This window comes from Ictidomys tridecemlineatus, chromosome 10 (genome assembly GCF_052094955.1).
Source record: "Ictidomys tridecemlineatus isolate mIctTri1 chromosome 10, mIctTri1.hap1, whole genome shotgun sequence".
In the NCBI taxonomy this organism is placed as follows: domain Eukaryota; kingdom Metazoa; phylum Chordata; class Mammalia; order Rodentia; family Sciuridae; genus Ictidomys; species Ictidomys tridecemlineatus.
The window spans coordinates 61,308,932-61,336,012 of NC_135486.1; the positions used below are offsets into that span (position 1 = coordinate 61,308,932).

Genomic DNA, 27,081 nt, shown 5'->3' on the forward strand with positions numbered 1-27,081 from the left:
ATGGACAGCCACGCCAAAGTGCAGCTTCAATCAGTCCACGTCCCTGAAGGCCCACGATGAGTGGAAGCCCCTGCTAGCCAGGTCCACTCACTGAGCACACTGGGCATGAAGTATGAATAGAAATCTGAGAAAGTCCAGGCGATTGTGAGCTGGGTTGTTCTGTCAGCACACACCACCTCATCTCAACTAATGCATGGGTTCAAACCTGAATTCAAATTCAAGTACCAAACGTTAGCAGTAGGTCAAAGTCATCTGAAATCCAAAGCAGCCTTCAGCGGTCAGAGGAAGCTTTGTGTGCACAGTAGCTCAGGTGGACGTGAGGGGCTGTCCACAGCAGGACTTTGCCAGGTGGGAAACAAGACTGCAGGCCAGGGACAGCCACATGCCCCCCAAAAAAACTGCAACAGAGGAGCTGACGGGGCATAGCCCCCAGGTCTCAGGTCCCAAGGCCATTTCTGGGACAGACCACAGGCAAAAATTTCCAAGCAGATAGGAGTTGCATGACCCTAAACCCCTCAGTCAGAAAAGGAGGTGACAGAGCTGGAGTTAAGAAGGTTTGGAAGGTTTCAGGACAGTACAAAGTCCTGGTGTGAAGCCAATCCCGTGTCCTCTGGCCACAGTCAGGACAGGAGGGCTCCGTGGGCCAGAGTCCCCACCCCAGTGGTGGTGGTAGACTGTGGTCTGATTCCTTCACAGAAGAGGTGGCAGGTGGGATGCTGGCTGGCTAGCTGCTCTGACCTGATGGGCACTGTGTTGAGCTGTACCTGCCTTTGAACTGTGGTGGGAAAGAACAGGAGCATCCACAGGCTGGTGTGTGCCAGAGCTGGCTTAGGTTGGTTGTAGATACTGTCCTAGAGGGCACTGGAGCAGAGGGCACTGCCCTGAAGGAGCCTGGGAGTGGTAAGGAGTGCACGACCCAGGGGAGGAGACAGTGGCCCTCTGCAGGGAATGGTGGGTAGAGGAGCGTGGGCAAAGAGCAAGGTCCCCAAGGACCTGGGAAGGGAGCAGGGCCCCGGAGGACCTGGGAAGAAGAGTGAGGTCGGTGAGGATCTGGGACGGGGAGTGACATCTGTGAGGACCTGGGAAAGTGGATGGGGTTCCCTCTGGGGCCTGGGAAGAGAGCAGAGACCCAATGACCTGGAAAGAGAGCAGGGTCCCTGAAGACTTGGGAAGAGAAGTGAGATTCCCAAGGATCTGTGAAAGGGATTGAGGTCCCCAAGGACGTGGGAAAGCACCTGGCCAGTCAGCTGGGAACATGTCCTAAGAGCCCCAGAACAGCTTATCAGCACTGCTCCCCAAGGCAAGGACATGAGAAGCATCAGCCCCCGTGTGAGGGAAGGCTGGGAAGAGGACGGGCCACCCCTCTGCCCTTCCTGCCTGGTGAATCCAGAGCATCTGGAGCTTTGGTGGTTTGTGGAGCCAGACACTGAGATCAAGTCCAGTCTGCATGTCATTGACAGCAGGAATGAGGTGTGGCACCCAAAGCCACGGTGCTTGTCCATGCTTGCACTTGGGTAGAGAAGACTCCACAGAGCACACGGAAAGGAACAGTGGGGACAAAGGTGCTCATGGTTGAACTTGAAGCCCCCACCTGCACATCCACCCACCTGAACACACAACATCACTGGAAAAACACTCAAGAGGCCGTGTGCAGAGGTGACCTCGTAAGGCTGGTATGGGGACAAGCGCATCAGGGACACTCACCTCCTGTCACCTGCTTTTGTGCACACTGTAAGTGTTCTGTGTCTTGTGCACATCAGGTCCATGCACAGCAATACAGACCTGAGCTGTGAAGTGGCCTGTGAGAGGTGGGACAGGCCAGCCAGTAAGAATTGCAGCTGCTTGGTGAGGGTGTGGCCGGCTGTGCATTCATCAACACATTAAGTACCTTTCTGTGCCAGTTTTATCAGCTGCAAAATGGCACAGGGACAGGGCCTCCCCAGGGTGCAGTGAGGATATGACAACTTAGTTCATACAAAGCTCTTACAAGAGCACCTGCATGACTTTAAGTGGCACGTTAGCATCACCTGTTCCAGCATGAGAGTGACAGAACACCACTGCAGTACTAAGGGGAAGATCTAGCCAAAAAGAAAGAAAGAAAAATCTGAGCAGCATGAAGAGCCACCCTGTGGTTTTCTTCCACAGGAAGCAGGAAGGGATCTAGAGCAGATAAAGCAAGACTGAGGTTGGCTGATGTTTGTAGCTAATCTTTGCAAGATAAGGTCAGAAAATGACAGTCACCTGCAAAATCCTGCTCTCATGCACCGTGTCTCCAGGTGACACAGACAACAGTGTGTGGGAGCACTGGACGCTGCCCTTGGAAACACAGTTTATCTGAGGAAGGCACCATCCAACCAGGACTGGTGGCTGAGGAGGATCTCAGGAGGCCTCAGGAGGGGAGGCAGGCTACAGGCACAGATTCAGCCACTAGAAAACTAGTCATGTATTTGCACAGCTAGAACAGAGAGGAAATTGTCCCTGTCAGGGAGGGCACTCCGATGGAAGGAAACCTGGCCAAGGAAATGCAGGACCTAAGGAGAGAGCATGAGGCTCCCACAGGGGTGTGGCTGCAGACCATCGTGGGAAAGGCACTCGTGAGATGTGGAAATAACCGCCAGTCTGAGCCCAGGGCTTGCTCTACGGCCAGGGCTGTGCTGGGACATTACAGAAAATCCCACTTAGCAAAAATCACAGCAATTAGAAATGAAGGGGTTCTTACCAAAGAAACTTTGTAAGGCAAAATTTAAAAAGCAGAACTGGGAAAAGATCCCATCTGGCTGAATGGAAGTCCTCCGCATGAGGAGAGCAGGCTGCCCATCTGCAAGGAGAAGGGCCGCCCTCCTCCCAACAGGCGCCAGGCCAGGCATCATGTGCACTAGGGCCTTGTGGGGTGGTGAAGGCTGCGCAGGCCCCTCTATCACTACTCAGCAAGTCCTGAACACGAGGCCCTGCCATCCTCACAACCCCACTCCGAGGGGTTCTGCTGTTTCCCAGAACTCAACACATTCTAGTGTGAAGCATGTCAGGCAGTGTGGTGTCGTGGAAAGTCAAGCCCTGGCCACAACAGGACCTCAGCTATCGTCCCACGTCTTGCCACTTCTTCTCTGGAGGACTGTGGGGGGATAGCCTGCTCTCTCTGGACCTCAGATGCTAGATCCACCAGATACAGCCTACCATCCCTGCTTTACGGATGGGTGGACAAGGCCTGGAGGAGTGGGGTAACGGGCACAGAACACACAACTGGAAGACTGGGAACATGTCCTCGGATACAAAAGGAGCCCCTTAGAGCTCACATGAGGTCAGCACCAGGCTCACGGCTGACCTGGGCAAACTCTACCAGAATCTCTGTCAGTGTCAATGCCGGAGAATAGACCAAATGTGCGCAAAAACCAAAGTCTAAATATCTTTGGACACAGGTGATTTTTCAGTTTGTCCAAAACAAAATTAGCTTCATAATAAATCAAATTAAAACTCTTTGCAAATTACCCAAATTGGCCTAATGTTTTTATTTGTGCATTTTTAAGCATTTCTAGTAAATATTTAAAAATGCTAATAAGTAACTACTTTCCATGTTACCAAACAAATCTAAGGAAATTCTATAGTTTAGAAGTGTTTGTCTCAATAATTAGTAATTAACAAAATGTTTATTTAAATATTCAAAGTCTCTATTTAACTAAAAGGTGGATTTTTCCAATAGTGGAACTGTCTAGAGTAAGGTAATTAAACCAGTAAGATAATTAAAAGGCAGGGTTGTATCTCAGTGGTAGAGCACTTGCCTAGCACACATGAGGCACTGAGTTTCACCCTTAACACACATAAAAATAGTCAGCCATGGTGGCACACACCTATAATCCCAGCAGCTTGGGAGGCTGAAGTAGAGGACTGTGAGTTCAAAGCCAGCCTCAGTAATGGCACGGTGCTAAGCAATTCAGTGAGATTCTGTCTCTAAATAAAATACAAAATAGGGCTGGGGATGTAGCTTAGTAGTCAATTCAATGCCTCTGAGTTCAATTCCTGGTATTCAAACAAATAAATAAAATAAAGTTTAAAAAAAGATATTTAAACCAAAATTGTGCAAACAGCAGAAAGGTTCAAGACACATTAAATAACATGAATAAGTCCCTATTGGGTGAGCAATCAGGTATCATACTGGACCAAAGTCTTGTAAGTGGAACACTTACAATAAGTGCAGAGGAACATATTTAAGCCTCAAGACCAGAGAACAGAACCTGCGGTGTGTGCAGTGGCCTTTCTTTCCTAAGGGCACTTTCAGAGACCTGAAGGCCAGAGTAAGAAATAGACAGCCAGTCACTATTGGAATAAGACAGGCCATGGATTAAAAAGAATCACAGCAACAAATGCTCCCCCACACAATTCTTCTACAATAGATAAAGACACACTGATATAAAGATATAAAATTTTTGGTATCACTGTTTTGATCAAAATGATCCAACATAAGAATAAAATCATTTAAAGCATCAGTTTTTTTTACTTTATAAAATCCTCAGATTTTTTTCCAAAAATTATTTTAAAATATCTCTAAAGAGGAACTTACCTAAAAAGAATTTCCTATTTACAAAAATAGGATACAAATCAAGGTACTAAATAAAGCACAATTAGAAATTAAGGATTCTACTCATACACACACACCAAATGTTCAGTGAAGGTTTGCAGGAAGGAGCTCGTGCACGCAGCAGAACATGCCTAGGTGCATACCTTCTATGTTAATGTGGCTGCTGCTGAGGAGGGAGCTGCAGGGAAGATACCTAGCTTTCCCTATCAGCAAAGTCTCTGTTTCTTCTGGGGGAAGAGAGAGACTAGAAAGAGATGGGCCAGTTCATTACACATCTGCATTAATCAAACAAAGCCCTCTGGGAGGCACCTGGAAGACCAAAATGAATAACCAGGATCCATACCCACGTCCCCAGAAAGCTCATGACCTGAGTGGAGGTAACACACATGTTCCAATGAAATGGCACACAGCAGAATCCAGACAGTGCTCTAACAGAATGAGAAGAGAAGCCGAAGTGGGAAGTGCAGTGCTCTAACAGAATGAGAAGAGAAGCCGAGTCCAGCCCCATGGAACCGGCAAGCCAAGGCAGAAGCTCGTGGCCACTCCACTGAGCTTTGAAGGACAAAAAGTTGGGAAGTGAGGAAGGAAAACAAAGACCCTCTTATGGTGAGCACACACTCTGCCAAGCACAGAGAAGGCGTTTCTCCCACTCATGGACTCAGTCCTCACATGCAACCGGGGAGGGGTAGGCTCCCACCCCTGCTATGCCAACGGGAAGCTGGTGAGGGGGATACTGCTCCTGCAAACAGTTAATAGGCCACAGCAGCAGGATTTGAATGCAGGCCTGGGTCCCTATGACTCAGCCAAGTTCCTCTTCTAGGCAAAGAGCAAACACCAGGCCACAGGCTAAGGGAAAGTGATGTACCAATCATGGAAGGACACCTGCATTTACTGCAGGGTCTCCACGAAGATTCTGTAGGAAGTTCTTTTATGTATATTTTATTTAATTATCCTATGAAGTGATCATCATCATGTCCATTTTAACAATGAGGAAACTCAGGTTCCAAGAGGTCTAGCACCAGGCTAAACTTCCCCAAAGAGGCAGAACAGAACTGTAAGCCCAGGACTGAGTCCAGTCCCAGGTCAAGCCAACATAGGGCTTTACCTGCGGTATCTCGTTGAATCCCACCAACAACCCCTTAGACCCGGTACTGTTGTATTTCTTATTTATTTTTGAAAAAAAATTTTAGTTGTAGATGGACACAGTACCTTTATTTTATTTATTTTTATGTGATGCTAAGGATGGAACCCAGTGCCCCACACATGCTAGGCAAGTGCTATACCACTGAGCCCCGGCCCCAACCCTGTATTTCTTATTTTACAGATGGGAAATGAGAAACCAGACAAGGTTAAGTACCTTCCCCCAAGGTCAAAGATGTAGAGGTGGACCCAAATTTTAAGCCATCAGACTCCTTTCAGAGCCAGAGTTCTGACCTTTCTGCACAAACTGCAAGAAAAGAGCAAAGAAAAGGGCAGAGAGCCACTGACCACCTCAAACATCAGACTCAGAATCTGTCAGCCACGCAAACTCACTGGAGATTTTTGCTACGGAGAAGATGAGGAAATAATGTTGTAGAATTAAAATCTTTTAGCAGAAGTCAGAACTATTCTTGGCACAGAACTTAATGACACACAGCTTTTCACCTAAGGTTCTCCATTGTTTCGGTTAGGCATATTTAATCCACCTCAAAAGGTCATCTGTGTAGTTATTCAGAAGCACTCACCTACCACAACCTTGAGAAGGCACCAGCCCCAACAAGGGGCCTCAATGCCTGTTTACTTCAAGTAGGTTAGATAGACTAAGCCGTGGCACCTTTCCACAGGCTACCCTGCCCAGTGGGGTGGACACAGCAAGGGAGTAACTGAATCTGCCTTCTCAAAGCAAAATAGGAAGCGGGGCACCACGGACCTAGGCTTGCGTTTGAGTTCGCCTTCTGATTACCTTGGGCAATACTCCACACGGAGCACCTTGCTAAGCTAACCAGCTGAGCCCTGTGTTGTGCACCTACCACACCGGCTCAGCGCTTGGCGGCAGGCAGAGTCTGACTCATCCCGCACCCGGCATCCATTCTTAATGAGTCAGGAGCCCCCGAAGTCCTTTCCGCCCTTCCCTTCCCGTGACCCCTGGGCCCCATCTCTCTGCCCCTGACCCCTGACACCCTCCGCTCCAGCCCCTGGGGAGCCGCTGCAACCACTCGCTTTCCATCCAGGCCCCTTCCTCTCCTGCGCCCCTCCTGGGCATGCAGGACTCACCAGGTGCAAGGCCAGGGGCAGCAGCAGCAGGAACAGCCACAGGTAGAGGTGGCAGCTGTTGGTGAACCGGCTCTGCTCAGGGTCGTGGTACCAGCCCCCGGTGAGCGCGGCCCACACGCCCTGCCGGAGCAGCTGCAGCGCCTGGGACACCATGCCTGCGCCGGCGCTGGCCCCCGGGGCGCCGGGATCGCTGGCCGTCTGGGCGCTTGGTCTACCGCGCGCGCGCCCGGGCCGTGCCGCCGCCGCCCTCCCCGGCCTCGCCGCCGGGGCAGATCCTCAGCCGGGACCCGTGGACCTCGGCGCCCGGACCCGCCGCTGCCGGCGCAATGGGAGGCGCCATGTCCGAGGGAGGAGAGATTCTCCCATGGTGCTCCGCGGCGGCGGCCCGAGGATGCTCGGAGGCGCCTCCCCCCCGCCGCCCGTCTCTGCTAATCCCCTCCCCTTATTCCTGACTCTCCTAAGCAAGGCCCAAAAATCAAGAGTGTCCTCAGGCCACGGGACAGGCCAGAACACTTTCTGTGCCTTGGCCTTAACCTTCTTTGCTGGCTGCACTAGAAGATTTACCCAACCTCAAAGTGTGGCCACACAACAGTTAATGTAATCTCTCCTGAGCAGACTGCCCAGCCCATTCCTGAAAGGAGGGACTGCTGCCTACCCCGGAATTTCTAAGTGCTACCTGAACCCTTGGCTGGACCTTTGTCCCAACTCTCTTCTCTCTGCTCCCCCATTGTCCAGTTGGTGCATAGAAAAGATAACCATCATTCTGCAGTAATATTGGAAGATCCTTAGGCTCCCTGTCTTTTTTATGTCTTTTTATGTATTTCCTAATGCATAATCCCAGGCAGCAGTTGGCTATTTATTAACCATTAGCCCAACTTTCTCTACTAGAAAAACCTTTAGAACCCTCGAAGTAATAATCTCTAAGCTGTTAGTTTAATTTTTGCAGTAGATGTGCTTCAGATCTCTTCTGAGAGCAGGTTTTGGAAAGAGACATCAAAGGGACTTGTCCTTCTTAGGAACAAACAGACCAAATCTTGTGGTTGGGGTCTTGCAGAAGAACAAAGGTGAGAGGCTCTGTGGTCTCAAACCTTCCCACCCTGCCTCATGCTTACCCACTGTCCCAGAAGCGGCACCCTTCTCTGACAGGGGCGCCTTCATGTGCCCTGGCTGGGTGTGGCCTGCAGCAGCATTGCTCCCTGTTGAGTGTTCAGGACCAGTAAAAGCAATCCCAGTGTTCCCACATGGAGTGGGATGCAGAGAGGCACCAGCCATGAAGGGCACTGGATCACAGTAAAAGCCTCACAGTGTGTCTGCCTTCAGCCTGAGCCACTATCCAGCCTTGTCTGCATTTATCAGGCACCGTGGGTGTTTGCCCAGCTCCTCATTGCTTGGAAGCCCTGGGCGTTTACGTTTGTTAATGAGTGAACCAGTCCATCACCCCAGCTGAGACCCGCACAGCACAATCACCTTCATGTGCTTGGATACAGGAGGATTGTCCATGCAGCAGGCCCATTCCTACCCTGAAGACGTGTTCTTGTTCATCTGTCCTGGTTCATCAAGTATTTATTGAGCACTTTCTGTCTGCCAGGCATTTTGCTGAGCACTGGGAAAGCAAAGATAAATAAAATATAGTCCCCACTGTGAAGGAGTTCACAAACTCTAAGAGGAGCCAGAGAATCGACAGACACTTGCAATCAAATGTGCTGTGCGCTGTATCAGGAGGGGCAGTGTGTCCAGGTGTACAGGAATGCTGGGGCATTGAAGAGCAGATGGACACAACGAGGGTGTGACAAGCTCAGAGGGCCTTAAGGCTGAGCATTAGCTCTCAAGGCACACAAACATACAAGGCACTCTAGGCAGATCTGCATGAGAAAGATGGCAAGCTGGGAAAATGTCAGCCAGGACAGTCTACATGCCCAGAGAAGGTCACACTGGAACCTGTGGAAACTGAGCAGAGCCATCAAAGTTCATCACACCTATCCTACGCCAGCCAAGGGCACCAGAGGGCTTCAAGTCAGGATGGGGCCAGGTCCCTGCCACCTGTGCTAGCAGGAAGGGAGTGGGGTTGAGGATCAGAAGGGAGCCAGGGCTTAGAGACCAGTTCCCTGTGGTGGGAATGGGACAGGTATCCAGGGCTTTCAGGGTCTGGTTGAGGTGACTGCTGTGACATTGCTGAAGCTATGGGGGACATGGCTACACTGAATTTGAGTTGCCGGGGGCCTTGAGGAACAGTGGGGGGAGTTATTTCTGGAGCTTTGGGGAGGTATCAGATGGAGATCTGGACTTGGAGAAGGCAGCAGGCAGGGCTGTGCATGAGAATGGCAGTATCCTGGGAAAGCTGCACCTTTCATAAAGGTTCGGGAACAGAAATGGATGTGTTTCTGCGGAGCGCGGAGCATGTGGACACCTGGAGGAGCCGGTGAAGAGGCCTCAGCAGGAATGGGCAGGGTCCCGCTGCACCACCCCCCTCCCCACCAACCCCGGAGCTGCAGGTGAAGCAAGCGTGGTGCATCGCGATGAGCATCTCCTGGGACAGCGGAGGGGACGTGGAGGGGGCAGGTGCGCTACCCCTCAGTCCATGGGGGTGAAGCAGTGCAGAAACAAGAGGAGGAGGGCAGTGTTGGAGAGTCCCATCTGTAGAATCCTAACGCTTTACTGCAAGACAATGTCACACTTTCTCAAACCTGCGTAGCTCCGCCTAAGAGTAAACATAGAATATAAATAACCTATGTTGGTTCTCTTAATCACATATTATGGTCCAAACCGAAGTTTGACCAGAAAACTTGGTTATTAGAGGAGGAAAAGGGAGGAGTGTGGGGAGGATGGGGCAGGGCCAGTTAAGAGGCAGGCAAAGCAGAAGCGAAGCGGCCTTTACTCGTTTGCAGCACTAGGTGGCGCCAGAGCACTATGCTTAGAGCATAATAAAAGCTGGTGACGGGCTTCCCAAAGCAAGGACTTCCCACAGGGTGAATCCAGCAAACCTGCCCTTGAAGGCAGTCTACTTTTCTCCCAATTAGTTTGTTCACTTCTTGCAAAGGTCGCTGTGTATTCTTTGTGAGTTTTTTCTAGGGGATAGTATCATTTCCTTTTTAATTTTTTTTTTTTTTTTTTTTTTTTTTTTTTTTTTTGCTTAACCTAGGATACAATTTATGTCCCTGAAAAACACAATAGAAATAGTGGAAATAAGGAATATTTTGAGTTACAGTTAAAGAATTTTTTCAGAAATAGAAAAGAACTTTACCTAAATAGTAAAAGTGCACATCATGCCTCCACATTCAAAATGACAAAAACCAACAATGAACAAAAAATTCACCTTAAAATTCACCCAGAGCAACTGACTACTGTAGCCAGAGAGTAAGGACCTGAGGAACTCACTGTCCCACAGAAACAATGGAAATACAAGCACCGAGACTACAATCAGCCATTTCTGAACTCTGACATTAATCAGAACCAGGGCTTAAACAAGAGAAACTGTTGAATCTAGGTGAGACAGTAGTGTCTGTCACATCTCCAAGGGGCTGTTTCCCCTTCTCCGTCCCAAAGATTTACCAGACTCTGGATGATAACTGGAATCCACACAGGTAAGACCGAGCAGACCAAAGACTGTCCTGACCTCCTGGTTTACAGGTGGATGTGACAGGACGCACACACCTCCCTTCCTGTCTGTTTTAAAAGACAATCACATTAAAGCAAGAACAACCAAACTCGGTTGAAGGACTTACACTGCACAAAGATAAAATCTGCTTTAAAAAAAAAATGGCACAAGGGAAGTGGGAGAGGATGAACTACATTGGAACCGAGTGTTGCATGATACTGCAGCTAAAGTAGTATTGATGTTGCCAAAAAGCTAGGTTCTTTTCCCTGATGCCCATCCAGTAATGAGGACACAGTTTTGAGAAAAAGGAAAAAGTATGGTTATTGCTTTGTTAGCAGAAGAGAAGCACAGGGGACTCCTGTCCCAGAGGCTGTGCTTCTGCCCATCAGCAGGAACAGGGGGCTGTTAAAGAGGTGGCTCAAAGGTGACACTCCAGGTGGTCTCGGTTGAAGCTGTAATTCACCTGTTAATTTGGGAGACAGTCATTTCTGAGATCTTCTGGTGCCATCCCCAGAGTCTGGATTACCTCATTCCTATGTGTACTCAGGGACAGATCAATCTGCACAGAATGGGGAAGAAAGGTCATCCTGTTTCCCCTGGGATTAGGGAGGGAAGAGATTAGAGAGCTTCAGAGGGAGAGGAAGAGAAAACAAACATGTCCATTTTAAAAATCAGTTCCAGTGGCAGAGCAGCAAGGACTAATTCAAAGCATAAAGTGGACCATTGTTACATTAATATGAATTAGACTGTTTTAAGAAGCTTATAGTCCCTAGGACAATTACTAAGAAGTTAAATTTTAAAATAAAACAAGAGAGGGCTGGGGATGTGGCTCAAGCAGTAGCGCGCTCGCCTGGCATGCGTGCGGCACGGGTTTGATTCTCAGCACCACATACAAACAAAGATGTTGTGTCCGCCGAGAACTAAAAAATAAATATTAAAAATTCTCTCTCTCTCTCTCTCCTCTCTCACTCTCTCTTTAAAAAAAAATAAAATAAAACAAGAGAATTAAATAGGCACATTGGAGATTGTCCACTTAGCAATAAAGAAGCCTTAAGTGGAAGAAGAGAGAAGCAACCCGGATATGCTATATCCAAAGAAATGCCCAAATGGCAGGTGTGAATCCACCCCATTAGTGATCACACCAAAGAGAAATGGATTAAACCCTGAAATCAAAAGGTCGAGATCCTCAGAGTAGATTTAAAAACAGGATCTTGAATATTCACCTTAAACTCCAGAAAACAAATAGGTGAGATGCAAACAGGTGGGAAAAGATATGCCAGTAGGCAACATGGGCGTGTCTCCTCAGACGGAATAATATAGACAAGACACACAGAGCTACAAAGAAAGAGAAGAGCATCATCGACCAATGGCAAAAGGGTCAGTTTATTGAGAAGATGCAGTAAGTATAAAGACATGCACAGAAAACAGCAGAACACCCGTCACCCCACCTAAGCAGCTCAGATTTAGACACCCACCCTCAGTAAGGGGAAGGACAGCAGGACAGATCCAAGGAGCAGAAGCCTGAGCATCAGCATTTGGGCATCTGCAGCCACAGCATGGACCCCGTCCAGAGCCTGGCTGGGCTGGGAAACCCTAACAAGGCCACAGCAGCCCAGTCCACACCCCCCTGGACATTCACACGTGATCTGAATGCTTACCGAGTGGATTTGCAAGAGGTATTTTTTTTTAAGAGAGAGGAGAGAGGGGGGGGGGAGAGAGAATTTTAATATTTATATTTCAGTTTTTGGCGGACATAACATCTTTGTTTGTATGTGGCGCTGAGGACCGAACCCAGGCCGCACACATGCCAGCCAAGCACGCTACTGCTTGAGCCACATCCCCTGCCCTGCAAGAGGTATTGTTTGCTGCCCAGATTAGATGCAGCGCCCCTGGAGTCACCACTAGTGGGGATCAGACATGGGGCTTCTTTCCCTGGGTTTCAATGTGGTTCCACTGAACCCCGGATGCACCCCCTGATCATTACCTTGGATGAACACAGGTGTGGAAGCCCCTGGGCCTTGATTGTGTGGACCTTTGCACACGGCTCTTGGGTCAGTATACATGGTACCATTTCTCTGGAGCGTCATTTACAATAGATGTTAGAAATTGGAAAATACCCATGGCCTCCCCGTGACTCATTGTGAACTTGCTTTTGTTCTTGCAGGTCCCTGGCCTGTCACCTCCTCCTGTCTGAGAGCCTCAGTGCTGGGGATGGGGTTCCATCGGCCCACTGCCAGCAAATCTAATGAGCAGCACCCCTGGCCTGTGATTTCCAGCTTGGTCCAGAATGATGAATCTCTCAATGGAATCTATCGGATGGACAGACTCTGGTGCAGGGTGAACTCTGTTGGGCGTGGCCTGGAGGGGAGGGAAGGTTAAAGGGTTGAGACTGGACATCTTTTGGCCTCCCAGTAGCACGGTCCTTCTCTCCCTTGGAGCCCTAGGTCATTCAGCCTTGCACCACTGTGCTGATTACATTGGATCACCACTTTCTAAGGAGTCCAGGTTTATTTTGGCTCATGGCTTCAGCGATTTCAGTCCATGGTGGCTTGGCCTATGGCTTTGGACCTGCGGTGGCACAGTTATTGTGGCGGGAGCACATTTTGGAGTGAGCTGCTCACCTCATGGTGGGTTGGAAGCCAAGGGAGAGACAGAAAGGGACCATGGTCCATAGCCCACTCAGGGTCATGTTCCCAGCGACCTCTCTTCCTTCCACCAGGCACCGTCTCCTAAATATTCTGCCTCCCAAGAGGAGGCTGAGGAAGCCTTTAGCACCTGGGTGTTGGATCTGTAGTTGAGATCCAAACTGTAGCAAGCACCCACCACCCGTCTTGTATGTGGGCAGGTGGCCTGGCTGTCCGAAACTGCAGACCCTCCCACCTCCAGAAAGTCACAACTGAGCTTTCCCGACTAGGGGATTCCCTCTCTTAGGTCCTTCTGCAAGGGACAGCTTCTGGTTCTTATTTTGCTTCTAAGCCCTCTGGGGTAGTAGGTGCAACAGCTCCATCCCACATGGGTGGAATGTGTGCCTGGCTCAGCAGGAGACCACCTGCCTCCAGACTTGAGGATATCCCCCACGCCACCTATGCATATTCTGAAACAGGCTGGATCTTTGGCACCCCAAGGCCAAGCGCAGATTGTTGGGAACATGTCCCATAAGCTCACATACCTGTGTTCCCTGGCTGTTCTCACCCTAGGACAACAGAGTCCAGGGGTGGGGACAGAGACTATGAGTCCCTCAAAGCCTGGAAAATTCTCTCTGACCCTTCTCAGCAGAAATGTGGGCCTCCTGACCTCGAAGTTAGTGAGGGTAACAGCAGCAATGGCTTGCCCTGCGCAGGGTGCCCATCTCTGGTCAGCCATCTCCAGGGATTTCTTGCTGTCACCTCATTTATCCTAAACAGCTCCTCCCGATGTGCTCATACACTCCATCCTCCCACACCCCACTGTCTTCTGTTCACGGAGGAATTCACTGCAGCACTTCTTCCCCCCACACCCATTTATTACCAAAAATATCTCAGGACTTCCTATATGAAGGCTGGATTGGGGGTTTGCTCCTGGCTTCCGCCTGCTCCTTGTGTGATGCGGCGAACAGTTGTTCAGTCAACAAGTGTTCACCAAGCACCTGCTGTGTGCCAGGCCCTCGCTAGTTGCTGGATCAGGGCCATCAGAAATGACAATGCTCCTGCCGCTAAGGCAACGAGACTCTAGGGAAGACCAAGGCAGATGGGTGAGTCACACAAATTTGGTAGGCAGGGTAGAGGGATCTGAGAGCGTCCATGCAGGTGCAGGGAGCAGGACAGAGACAGGTCCAGTGAGGAGATGACACATGGAAGTAAGGGACAGTTCCTATGGCCATCAGAGGATGAGTGTCCCATTCAGAGGACAGCCACTGCAAGGCTGCTGGTGCTAGAGTCACCATGGGGTCCCTGAAAAGAGGCTGTCAAGGGCCAGATAGTAAATGCTTCAGCCCTGAGGGCCACAGGCCCTTTGTCACCACTCTGTCATTGTCATGCAAAGCCAGCATTGGCCAGGCCTTAATGACTAGATCTCACTGCTCCAGAGGTGCTTTGTGAGTGGAAGTAGGACCCTCACTGATTTTGACTATCTTCAACATGGAAACAGCTGGGAGGCCTGAAAATGCCATCAGAAGGCCCACCTGGCCCAGAGGCTGGAGGGGGCGCCTCTGTCTGCAGGGGTTGGAAAGGCAGTGAGGGGGCAGGCAGTAGGTAGGAAGGCCGCTGGGGCTGGAGACAGAGAGAGAAAAGGGCCGCCCATTCAGCCTAGGGGGCCATCCTGAGGCTGTGTGGGTTCCCACAGCCCCTGGAAATGCCTGTCTGGAGTCCCAGAACCAGTGGTGACTCTGGGCAGCAGATGTCTCTCAGGGACTTTCCAGGAAATGAGCTGTATCTGTGCAAGCAGCTGGAGGCTGCTCCCAGGCCCATTCTGAAGGTTGCTGTGTGGTCTCCAGTGAATCCCTTTCCTTCTCTGACCTTCTGCTTCCTCATCAACCAAAGGAGGCACTGGGCGGGGAGTGATCTGCAGAAATCACCTGGGCTCTGACCTGCTGCTATGGTCTCTGCATGATTTTCTCCAGCTGTCTGACCTTCAGCACCACGGTCAGCGGCCCAGCGTGCCCAGGATGCTGCAGACCTGAGCAGAGTCCACTGTCAGAGGCTATTGAGTCTGGATCCTCTGAGAACACACAGGGCAGAAGAATGGGCCGTGTGTGCAAGTGACCTCCCAGACTCTAAGTTCCTGTGGATTCCCAAAACTGCTGCTGCTGCTGCCACCACCACAAACCTCCCTCGAGCTGCTGGTGAACCCGCAGCTCTCTGGCCTCTGCTAGTGAGGCTTGGGCCTGAGAGGGAGGTGAGGTGGCCACATGGCCCCTCCTCCTCTCCCTATCCAGCTGAAATGGGCATCGACTGCAGGCAGAATGGTCACCCTGGTGTGTCGGCAGGGCAAGGAGGGATCCTTTGGAGCATGTCCCGTGGGGACGCCTTGGTTCTCTTCTGTGGTCACACTGGTGGTACGCTTGGGAATGTGAGTGCTTCCTCTGGCCACTGTTGTCACCTGTCACTTTGATCAGTTGCTCAACACCTTGTGAATTCACTTTTCCCTCTTCCCTTCCTTTAATGGTCCCTCCAAGGCTACCTCAGACTTAGCCAGGGTCAAAATGAAGAAATAAATGTGGAGAACAGATCACTGGTATCCACTTGGGAAGCACATCATAGGGTGCTAGAAAGTTTTAAGGTTAGCAAACTTCATTCCCCCTCAGCTCCTGCTGTGTGAGCACTGTGGGCTGTGTGCGAGCAGGTGGGGAGAGCCCCTCTCTCCTCTTCCTCCCTGCCCAGTGGGTTGTCCCCCTCACAGCAGTTCAGGAAGAAAGCCGAATCAGGAGTTAGGGTTTAACACACCATGTAACCTTAATGAGAACCTTCTGGGAAAAAAGCAACAACTTGCATTTAAAAGTAAACACTCTCGGTTTGAACACTTTTTAACAGCTTAGATGCCACTGAGGCTATGTTCTGCCACCTTGACACAGGGGGATGTGTACTGACTTCTTAAGATCATCTACTGAAGTGCAGCTAACCCTGAAGGAGAAACGTGGATGGAACTCGGTAGTGATTCTGAGAAATGGACTCACAGTTATAAATTCTGACAGTAATCACACCTTTCTCAGCATTGCTTTCAAGCAGTAGGAAGTTTGACAAAGAGAGAGAAACAGGATTGAAGGGTAAAGATGTATCAGGAAGCAATTCACCATCTGATACTATTAGAAGGAAACACCCATCTAACTAGTATTTATATTTGGATAGTAAGGTGGCTTATGATTTTGATTGTTCTAAAACACTCCCTTGCCCCCAAAATTATTTACTGTATTTCAATATGAATATTTTAAAGGTTTTAAAATATTTGCCTGATTCTAAAATCATAACCTAAAGGCAGCTAGCTATTTGAAAGATAGAACAATGGAGTTAAAAACAAAGTTCAAACTGATATCACTCTCCATGTACCGCTAAATCTGCATCATAACTATGTTGCTGGTACTGTGAGGGTGAATATGTCAGTTTCAGCTCTCCAGGCATAGTCGAGTAGAGTGCTGTCAGAAAACTGCCAGATGTTCACTGTTTTTCCATGAGAAATATGGACCATCGTGCTGGGCACCTCAGCAACTTGGGAGGTTGAGGCAGGAGGATCACCAGTGTGAGACCAGCCTGGGCAATTTAGGGAGACCCTAGGGATGTACATCATTGGTACAGCCCTTGCCTAGCATGTGTGAGGTCCTGGAATCCCTGGTACCGGAAAAAAAAGGTGTCATCTCTCCTGCAGGAGGAGGATATTCAAGTCTTACATCAGATCTAAATCATCACATGAAACATGACTCCCTGAGTCTAGAGGGCTCTCTGCCTGCGACTATCAGTCTGGGGGCACATGAGAGTCCACTGCCAGCCTCACCAACAGGAGAGGCTGAGAGGTGGGGGACTACTTGTGTGTGTCTCCATGTTTCTGAGTCACCCTGATGGGAATGGTTTTGAACACCTGGATTTAATGAGAGCGAAGACTGTTTACAAATATCAATCCATTCATGGATGGCATCACTACTTCATAGTCCATGAAGTAGTGATGCCATCCATGAATTGGATACTTACTAGGTGTTAAACAGAAAGATTCATTTACATTACCTTTAAAGGTATTTCTACAGTTTGATGGTGAATAAGCATAAGCTAATTTTCAATACTTACCTATCAAAAGTCAGAACAATTCTTTATTGCAGATTTTAGGAATGCTATTTATTGGAAGACAAAGATTCTTATGATTAAGTTGTGATTTTATAAAAAATGATCAACAACATAAACCAACAAACATTACAGCTAATTTATCAATAGAAAAAGTAAATTTCTAATTTTCAGCACTATTCCATATGCAGTACGAGCAGAAGAGTATAGCTTCAGAAGACAATGGTATCTTGTTGAACATAGATTTAAAGAGAAAGTATTATATTGTTCAAAAATAAACATGCAAGTTTACCTTCCATCCCAAATCTTATTTCCTGAAATGTACTGACCTGAATGTCGGAAGCAGCCATAGTTGATAAAAAAAATTAATCAAACATAAGGTTAGGCCCAGAACCACCCCAACAATTGACAGACCCATGTAGGAGCCCAGAGCTGGGCCCAGAACTGCCTCCTCTGACCTCCTTGGGAGTCTAGGCAAGGTTAGGCCCAGGACCACCCCACTGACTGGCAGACCCACGCAGGAACCCAGGCATAGCCCACTTCAATCTTGGGACACTGTAGCCATCACCATAGCCCTCCCCATGAGTAGCCTCTATCTTGGGACAACAGATAGGGCCTGGAGACAGCTGCATCTCCAAACATGCAGCCCACACTTTCAGCCCCATCTCTAAAACTGGCTGCAGCCAACTTGGGACACCCCCACTGCTATCTTGAGTTACTCCACTATTGCCACCATCATCTTTAGTTGTAGTAGCATTTATCATGGGACACCGGACGGGGACTAGAAGCCTATCATCAACATGAGATATGGGTAATCTTCAGGGACATTACAAGATTATAAGGTAAAAACTGTAATATCTCAGATCCAGTCTGCAAGAAAGAGAGACACATAGAAAACATGAAGAAAAAAAAATGGAGGAAAGTGCCCCAAACAAACCAGGATACTACAATAAGAGAATCCATGAACAGGGCAGTTGATGAAATGTCAGAGAAGGAGTTCAGAATGTACATAATTAAAATGATCTATGAATTAAAGAATGACATAAGTGAGGAAAATTTTATCATGCCAAGTAAGAAATAAGAGCAAATACAGGCAATCATTGATCACACCAACAAAGAGATAAGGGAGCAAATTCAGGTAGCAAAAGGGAAAAAAATAAACCAATCAGAAATCCTTGAAATGAAGGAAACAATAAAATTAAAAACTCAATAGAAAGAATCACCAACAGACTAGATCACTTAGAAGACAGAACATCAGATAATGAAGACAAAGTATACAATCTGGAATATAAAGTTGACCACACAGTGAAGATAGTAAGAAACTATGAACAGAACATCCAAGAATTATGGACAGCATCAAAAGACCAAATCTAAGAGTTATTGGGATAGAGAAAGGCACAAAGTTTCAAACCAAAGGAATGCACAATCTTTTCAATGAAATAATATCAGAAATTTTCCCAAATATGAAGAATGAATTGGAAAATTGAATACAAGAGGCTTACAGGACACCAAATGTACAAAATTACAAGAGATCTACACCAAGTCATGTTATAATAAAATGCCTAGTATACAGAATAAGGATAGAATTTTAAAGGCCACAAGAGAGAGGAATCAGATCACATATAGGGGGAGACCAATTTGTATCTCAGCAGATTTTTCAACCCAGACCCTCAAAGCCAGGAGATCGTGGAACAGTATTTACCAAGCTCTGAAAAAAAAAAAAACGGATGTCAACCAAGAATCTTATTTCAGAAAAATTAATCTTCAGATTTGATGATGAAATAAAACCTTTCATGATAAACAAAAGTTAAAAGAATTTACAGAAAGAAAACCTGCACTACAGAGCATTCTCAGCAAAGTATTCCTGGAGGAGGAAATGAAAAACAACAATGAAAATCAGCAAAGGGAGGAACTACACTAAAGGAAAGGTCAATCAAAGGAGAAATCAAGTCAAGTTAAAAACCAAAAATAAACAAAAATGACCAGGAATACAGATCATATTTCAATAATAACCCTGATTGTGAATGGCCTAAATTCATCAATTAAAAGACTTAGATTGACAGATTGGATTATAAAAAGAGAGAAAAAAAACCAACAATATGCTGCTTTCAAGAGACTCATCTCACAGAAAAAGACATCCACAGACTGAAGGTGAAAGGTTGGGAAAACACGCCACTCACATGGACCACGTAAAGAAGCAAGGGTCTCCATCCTCATATCAGATAAAGTAGACTTCAAACCAAAGCCATGTGCTGAACTGAATGTAGGAAGCAGCCATAGCTAGTGAAAAGGGATAAAGAAGGACATTTTATACTGCTGAAAGGATTCACACATCAACAAGACACAACAATCATAAATATCTATGCCTCACACAAAACCTTCTCAAATACAAGAACCAAATAGACCACAACACCACAACACAAACTATAGAAAAAGTCAACAAGTTAATGACCTGACATTACAGCTCAGTGCCCTAGAAAAAGAAGATCAAAACAACACCAAAAGTAGTAGAAGACAGAAAATAATTAAAATCAGGGCATAAATCAATGAAACTAAAACAACAACAGCAACAAAAATTCAAAAAATTGGCAAAACAAAAATCTGGTTCTTTGAAAAAATAAATAAAATTGACAAACTCTTAGTCACCCTAACGAAAAGAGGGAGAAAACTCAAAATTACTAAAATTCATGATAAAAAAGGAAATATCATGCCAGACACTATTGAAATGCAGAAGACAATTAGACATTATTTTGAAAATTTATACTCCAATAAAATAGAAAACCTTGAAGACACTGACAAATTTCTAGAGATATATGATCAACCCAAACTGAGTCAAAAGGATATACACAATGTAAACAGATCAATTTCAAGCAAGGAAATAGAAGATGCCATCAAAAGCTTACCAACCAAGAAAAGTCCAGGATCAGATGGATTCTCAGCTGAGTTCTACAACACTGACAAAGAAGAATTAATACAAGACTCCTCGAATTATTCCATGAAATAGAAAAGGAAGGAATTCTTCCAAACTCATTCTATGAAGTTAGTATCATCCTAATACCAAAACCAGGCAGAGACACATCAAGGAAAGAAAATTTTTGACCAATATCCCTGATGAACATTGATGCAATAAAATTCTCAATAAAATCCTTGCGAATCTCATACAAAACCATATTTAAAAAATAGTGCACCATGATCAAGTGGGTTCATTCCAGGGATGCAGGGTTAGTTCAACATATGGAAATCGATAAACATAATTCATCACATCAATAGACTCAAAGATAAGAATCATATAATTATATCAATTGATGCAGAGAAACAATTTGACAAAATATAGCACTCTTTCATATTCAAAACACTAGGAAAACTAGGGATAGTAGGAACATATTTCAACATTGTAAAAGCTATTTATACTAAACCTAAGGCCAACATCATTCTAAATAAAGAAAAATTGAAAACATTCTCTCCAAAAACTGGAATATGACAAGGATGCCCTCTTTCACCACTTCTATTTAACATAATTATTGAAACTCTAGCCAGAGAAAGTACACAGAAAAAAAAGCAATTAAGTGAATATGAATAGGAAACGAAGAATTCAAACTATCATTATTTGCTGACAACATGACTCTATACTTAGAAGATCAAAAAATCTCTACTAGAAAACTTCTAGAATTAATAAATGAATTCAGTAAAGTAGCAGGATATAAAATCAATACTCATAAATCAAATGCATTTCTGAACATCAGTGATGAATCCTCTGAGAGAAAAATTAGGAAAACTACTCCATTCACAATAGCCTCAAAGAAAAGAAATAAAATACTTGGGAATCAACTTAACAAAAGTGGTGAAAGACCTCTACAATGAAAACTACAGGACACTCAAGAAATTAAAGAAGACCTTAGAATGATGGAAAGATCTCCCATGCTCTTGGTAAATGCATCTTTCTTTTTTTTTTTGGACCCATCCATTTTTCTTGTTTAAATAAACTCTGCTAAATTTTAACTTGTTTAAGGGTTTTCTTTTAAACATTAAGTAGGGGAAAGAAACTGAAAGATTATTAATTGTCATGTAGTTATGAGTCTGTGATATTTATGTTTAAGACCTATTCATATCTTGAAGGTATCTAATATTTAAAATAAAGTGTGTTTCTTATTAATCCTTGTAAAGCATATTATGTTTTTCTTGGGGTGGTCTTCTTCCTCCCAGTTCTTGTCTGTCTCGATTCTGGCCTGGCACAGAGGGGTCTCACTAGATCTCTGTATCTCACACACCTTACCTTGTCCAGTGGATGCCCCAGGGCGAGCACAGAGATTTCCCTGAGTGGTGCCCTCTTGCAGAGATTGGGGCTGGGCACGCTTCAGTTTCCTAAGCGGGTAATCATGAGGTTTGCCTGCATTTGCCTGGCGCATGGTCACAGGGTTCAGGCAGTGCAGCAAGTGAGTAGTGACTGCAGAGCTCTGTGGAGGTCCCCCACAGCTACAGAAGATCCCCAAGCTTTGGAAGGTGGGAGGCTCTTTGCTGCCTGGGGATTGGAAATGCAGACCCAGCCCCTGTCCTTCGGTTGCTCCTGGTTCTATGCACACATTTTCAGAAGTGGCCAATTAGTAGACGGTGCCTTCTCTCTGTTTTCTTTCTGCCTTGATGGTCATTGTAGCATCAGGACATCCCACGAGCCTGACCTGAAGGCATCTGTGAAGAGGTGAGTTTCTTCCCATGCAGCTTGGGGGATTCTATACTGTTTCTCATGTCCTAGTGTAAGGGTCCGGCGGAGCATCGGAGAAAGAGACCACAAGAAACCAGCCTCGTGCAATAAGCAGGGGGAAGTTTTATTGAACCAGCATGCTGGGGCTCAAGGCTCACTCAGGAAGGGAGAGCAGCCCAGAGCCCAGAGCAGAGGTCAAGCAGAGCTTAAGTACACTTTTTGGGGAGGGCAGGGGGGGGGCTTTGTATACATCAGAACAAATCATACATGATTCTGGGCAGAGGTGATTGGTCACTCCTGAGCAGGGTACACATTTAAACTGATTGGTTTTGGAGCCTGGATGCTTATGTGCCAAGCCACTTGGAACCCTTAGCTAATAAACAACCAGGGAATCAATGGAAATATTTACTGGGCAGTTCAGGTATTGTCCTAACAACTACAGAGATTACAGGTTCCGGGGATAGCAGAGGAATTTTAACAATACCTGGCCTATTATTTTTTTTTTTTTAGCCCAAGCCTTTCAATTTAGAAACTTTACAATGCCCAGTCTTTTACACTTTAACTCAGACTCTTGCAGCTTAGAATCAGCTTAGAAATTTTACCTTTAGACTAGTCTGTATTGGGGGAGCTTGGAGCTGTGTTTTGTCCTGGTGTCGCTGTGTCCTGTCCATAGTAGTGACAAAGAGCAGTCCCTATGGGAACCCTAGCTGGCATGGTCCCCCAGCCACTCTGAATTTCCAGTGGGTGCTGAGCAGTGAGCTCAGATGTTCTGGGCATCAGAGGGGTTATGTATTGCAGGACTGTAGCCGGGAAGGATGGTCCTATGGCTGTAAGGAGTTATATCCCAGGACACATTCCAGGTTCCAGATACATGATTTCCATCTTGGCAGTGATGTGTGCTTTGAGAAACCCATGAGTGAGCTTCCCCCGGGTCTGAGGAGCCTAATGAATGTCCAGCCTTGGTGACTGGGCTGGCATTGCTGCCTGTGTCCCTCTCACACTCAGTGGCACTGTGCTTGGTTCTCAAGAGCTGGATCTGCTAGAGGGGCAGCAGGGACTGAGGGGGAGGGAACCCAGGATAGTTCTGGGATAGCTAGAGGTACACAGTGGCCTCTGAGCTGGCAGGGGAGCACCCCTGGAGGAGGAAGCCCAGAGTCATCTCTGAGAGCCAAGGCCTACTGCAGAGCTGACTCTGGGGAGCCCAGGGGGCAGGGAGGCTGTGATCAGGAGAGGGGAGGAAAGAGCAGGAAGGAAGGGGCAGGGAGGGGTTGGGGGGGAGGCTGTAGAGACCTGGGGAGGAAAGAGGGAGGATAAGAGGAGCAGAGGAGGAAGGAAGGAGGGTGGAGGGTGCAGGAGGAGAGCCAGCAGGAGGGTGCAGAGGGCCAGTGATGAGGGGAGGGAAGGTGGGAGAAGACAGGGACCAGGAGGAGGGCAGGGGAAGGCAGTGGGGAGCAGAGTGGTGCATGAGGAGGAGGAGGAAAGGCTGTGTCCAGGGAGGGGAGCCCTGTGGGCAGGGAACTCGTAGTGTGGGGTGGCCCCCGAAGCAGTGTCTGGAAGGAAGTCCCTGCAGGGCTGCCAGAGGTGTGGCCATTCCAGGAGAGGATGGAAAGCACTGAGGACGCTCAGCCCTGGTGAAGTTTTGACCTGAAGAACCGAGAGAAGAGGCTGGACCGAGGCAGCTGGAAGGTGAGGACATGGCAAGGCTGCTAGGCCTCAGCAGAAAACTAGACACACACCCACTCATGGGGAGGAGGAGGAGGATGAAATGAAGGAGGAGGAGATGGAAAAGGAGAAAATAAAAAAAGAAGAAGCAAAGAAAAGAATCATAAGTGTGGGTCTGGGGTTGTAGCTCAGTGGTAGAGCACTTGCCTAGCATGTGTGAGGCACTGGGTTAAATTCTCAACACCACATATAAATAAAATAAAGCTACACTGACAACTAAAAAAAAATTTTTTTTAAAAAAAGAATCATGAATTATGATTTGTCCCTCTGTAAACAAACATGGGAACCTAAATGAAATGGTAATTGTGTAGAAAAATATAAAGTGTTGATTTACACTCCAGAAAAGAGCAAATCTAAAAATCTTCAATGACTTAGAAAAGAATTAGAGAATATTTTCACAAAACTACACATTGAAGAATTTTCTGGTGTAAGCTGACTCACAGCAGATTTCTGCATATACTTTAATGGGGTTGTAATTCCAGCATAAATAATTTTAGGTTTTTTTTTTTTTTTTTTTTTTTTTTTTTAGTAGCAGGGATTGAACCCAGGAGCACTTAACCACTCAGCCACATGCCAGCCCTTTTTATTTTGAGAACGGTCTCGCTAAGTTGCTTCAGACCTCCCTAAGATGCCGAGCCTGGCTTTGAAGTTGCCATTCTCCTGCATCAGCCTCCGGAGTTGCTGGGATTACATGGGAGTGCCACCGTATCTGGTCATTTTAGAATTCTGAGAAGGAGGAAAGAGAATTCCAAATTCTCTATAGGAGGGCAGCATAATATGCCTTCCAAAACCCAGTCTTTAAATATGCCCAATCAAAACTCTAATGCTATTGTGGTTTGGATGGGAGGTGTCCCCAGAAGCTGCTGTGCTAATGCAGGAATGTGCAAAAGTGCAAGGTTTGGATCTTGAGAAATGTGCAGTCTGAGTGAACTGTGCTGGCGCAGGCAGTGGGTGTGGCTAAAGGAGATGGGCCCCAGGAGGCAGGTCCTGTGCCTTCCATCAGACCTTGTTCCCCAGCCTCCTTTCTATGTTTGCTGGCTCTCATGACCTAAGAAGCTTCCCTCAGCCCTGTCCTTCCATCATGATGTGTCCCCTCACCTTGGGCCCAGAGCAGTGGACTTGGAGCACCATGGACTAAAGCTCCAAACCTTGAACCAAAATAAACTTTCTGTCTTCTAAGTTGTTTTCATCAGGTTTCTTTTCTTTTCTTTCTTTTTTTTTTTTTTTTTTTTTTTTGGTGTCACATGTGATGATGTCAGGATCATTGTTGTCCCACCTGGGGGTAGAGTGCCACTGAGAGCAAGTGGGCAGAGGCTAGGGAGGTTGCACAGGAGAGGTTCCTGCAGCACAGGGTCATCTAGTCTGAGATCCCGGCAGTGCGGGTATTCCTTGTGTCTTAGATGGACTAAGCTCGCTCAAGGTACCAAGCCAGTGAATAGCAGAGCCAACCCAGATATGTTGGGTGAGGCGCACGGCTCCGCCTGCCAGGGCCCAGCTCAGCAGAGGCAGAGGTCTGAGCAATTTGGTGGGAGGTCAGGAGACCAGAAGGCTGATAAGGAAGTGCTTATGAGATTTCAGAGGAAAATGCAGACTCTATTGGGAATTGGACTAGAGGCCATTCATGTTATATTCTGGCAAAGAACTTGGCTACATTTTGCCCAAGTCCTGAGACTTTGTGTGATACTAAACTTAAAAGTGATGGGCTAATTAATCTGGTGGAGGAAATTCCAAAGCTGCACAGCATTCAGGCAGTGGCATGGATATCACCATCAGCTCTTAGACACTTGTACTTAGAATCAGGAACACAAAGTGGAGTGGAGGGATTTTATAAACTTGCAGTTTGTTCAGAAAAGTGTATGAAAAACTAAAGTCAATGAAGATATGATTGTTAAGGAGATTATAGCTACCAAAGAAATTCTAAGAACTTTTCACAGATACAATAGGAAATATGAATGAGGGTATCTCAGGAATTTGCAAGACCATACCCGCAGCAAGCTGAAAGATCTAGCGGAGAAAAATTCCTTTGAGAAGAAATCTTTGGGAAACTCTGCTTACACAGTAGGATCTATGAAGTTGTTTCATCATGATTTCCGTGTGCACAGCTCTTGTGCAAGCTGGGTGTAGTGGAGCCATCCAGAGGCAGGGCCAGCAGAAATACCAGGTGTCTATCCATATGTGACCTGTGCACGTACACATCTATCATCTTTGGGTGTATAGTTGGTATACATCTATCTTTGTGTGTATAGTTGTATTTATCACTGGAGAGAAGCAGAGTAAACTCTCAAGCAAGAAAACAGATCAGAGGGGGGATGGAGGGAATGTAGGGGGGATTTATCTCCTCAACCTATCCTGTTTGTATATGTGCCCTTTTAAAAATATGCAGTTTATTGTAAAAATATGTATACAGAAATAATTGGAACACACGAAGACATTTCCCTAGGTTCTTTCTACAAGGATTCTAAGCATGGAAAGCATTGGAAGATGAAGGCATTAATCAAGAGAATAATAAACAAAAGGATATTAACTTAGAATCAAGCTAAGTAGGAAACACAAGGTTTTCAGTATTGCAGTTGATATTAAGAGGATCAGGATTATGTATAAATGGAAGCTGGAGCTCAGAATCTACCCGTGGTATAATACCAAAATATGCCAACATTTTTGACCATGTTTAATTTCAAATATCTGAGAACTAGGCTGAAGCGTTGTGTGTGTGTGTGTGTGTGTGTGTGTGTGTGTGTGTGTGTGTGTTAAGGCATTGAAAAATGAAACATAAGCCAAGAAGACTACTGGCACAGTGCTGGACATTGGCATCAGTGTGGAGCTTAGTCCTGTAGGTACTGCGCTGCTCTGGCACAGTATTTTTTTTTTAAGATATTCCTACTGTTAGTATTTTAAAAGTTGTTTGTCCAAGAGAATTGTCAGGGACCGTGCATCCAAGAACTATTTCCTGGGGCCTCCCTTCATTCAGCCCTCAGCTTTGTGGGGTGGGGAGTGAGTTATGCAGATTAGGGAACCTGCAGGCCACCCTATGGTGGGGGGTCAGGAAACAGTTCTGCTTACCACCTGGGGGGTGAGCAGAGCAGCTCCTGAAGGTCACAGTGACATCCAGAGATCAGGACGGCCCCACCAAAATAGCCTTGGGCTCTGGAAATTTTTACAGAAAATAAATGTCCCTGGAGGCAAGAGAAAGCAGTCACCAGGAAGCAGTTACAAACCGTAGGTTCCACAGGTTTCCCAAGGAAAGGGAAGTCCAGCCAGGTTCACGGCAGAGTTCAGAGGGAGAGACACCAGGAGACAGTTCATAAAGCAGAGAGGAAAGAAGGAGATTCCTCTGTGAAAGCGACCTGAACTACACAGGTCAGGTGCTGAATTAGCACCTGCTGCAGGCAATAGCTACGGAAAAGTGCAGGATTTATTCGGCAGCCCTCTTCTAAGAAGTTCAAAAGAGTTGTTTAATATTTCTCACTAATCCTTACCACTTTCACCATATTCTTAA

General features: G+C 46.8%; 1 protein-coding gene across 3 annotated transcripts in view; it reads right to left on the reverse strand.

The window, feature by feature from the left end:
* The window catches only part of Pcnx2 (pecanex 2), a 175,331-nt gene extending 168,139 nt beyond the window's left edge, over positions 1–7,192 (reverse strand). For all 3 annotated transcript variants that reach the window (XM_078023065.1, XM_078023064.1, XM_078023066.1), the window contains exon 1: positions 6,827–7,192. In XM_078023065.1, the coding sequence (XP_077879191.1) occupies positions 6,827–6,979 (153 nt within the window). In that variant the 5' untranslated portion in view covers positions 6,980–7,192. The remainder of the gene's footprint in view (positions 1–6,826) is intronic.
* Positions 7,193–27,081: the final 19,889 nt, after the last annotated feature.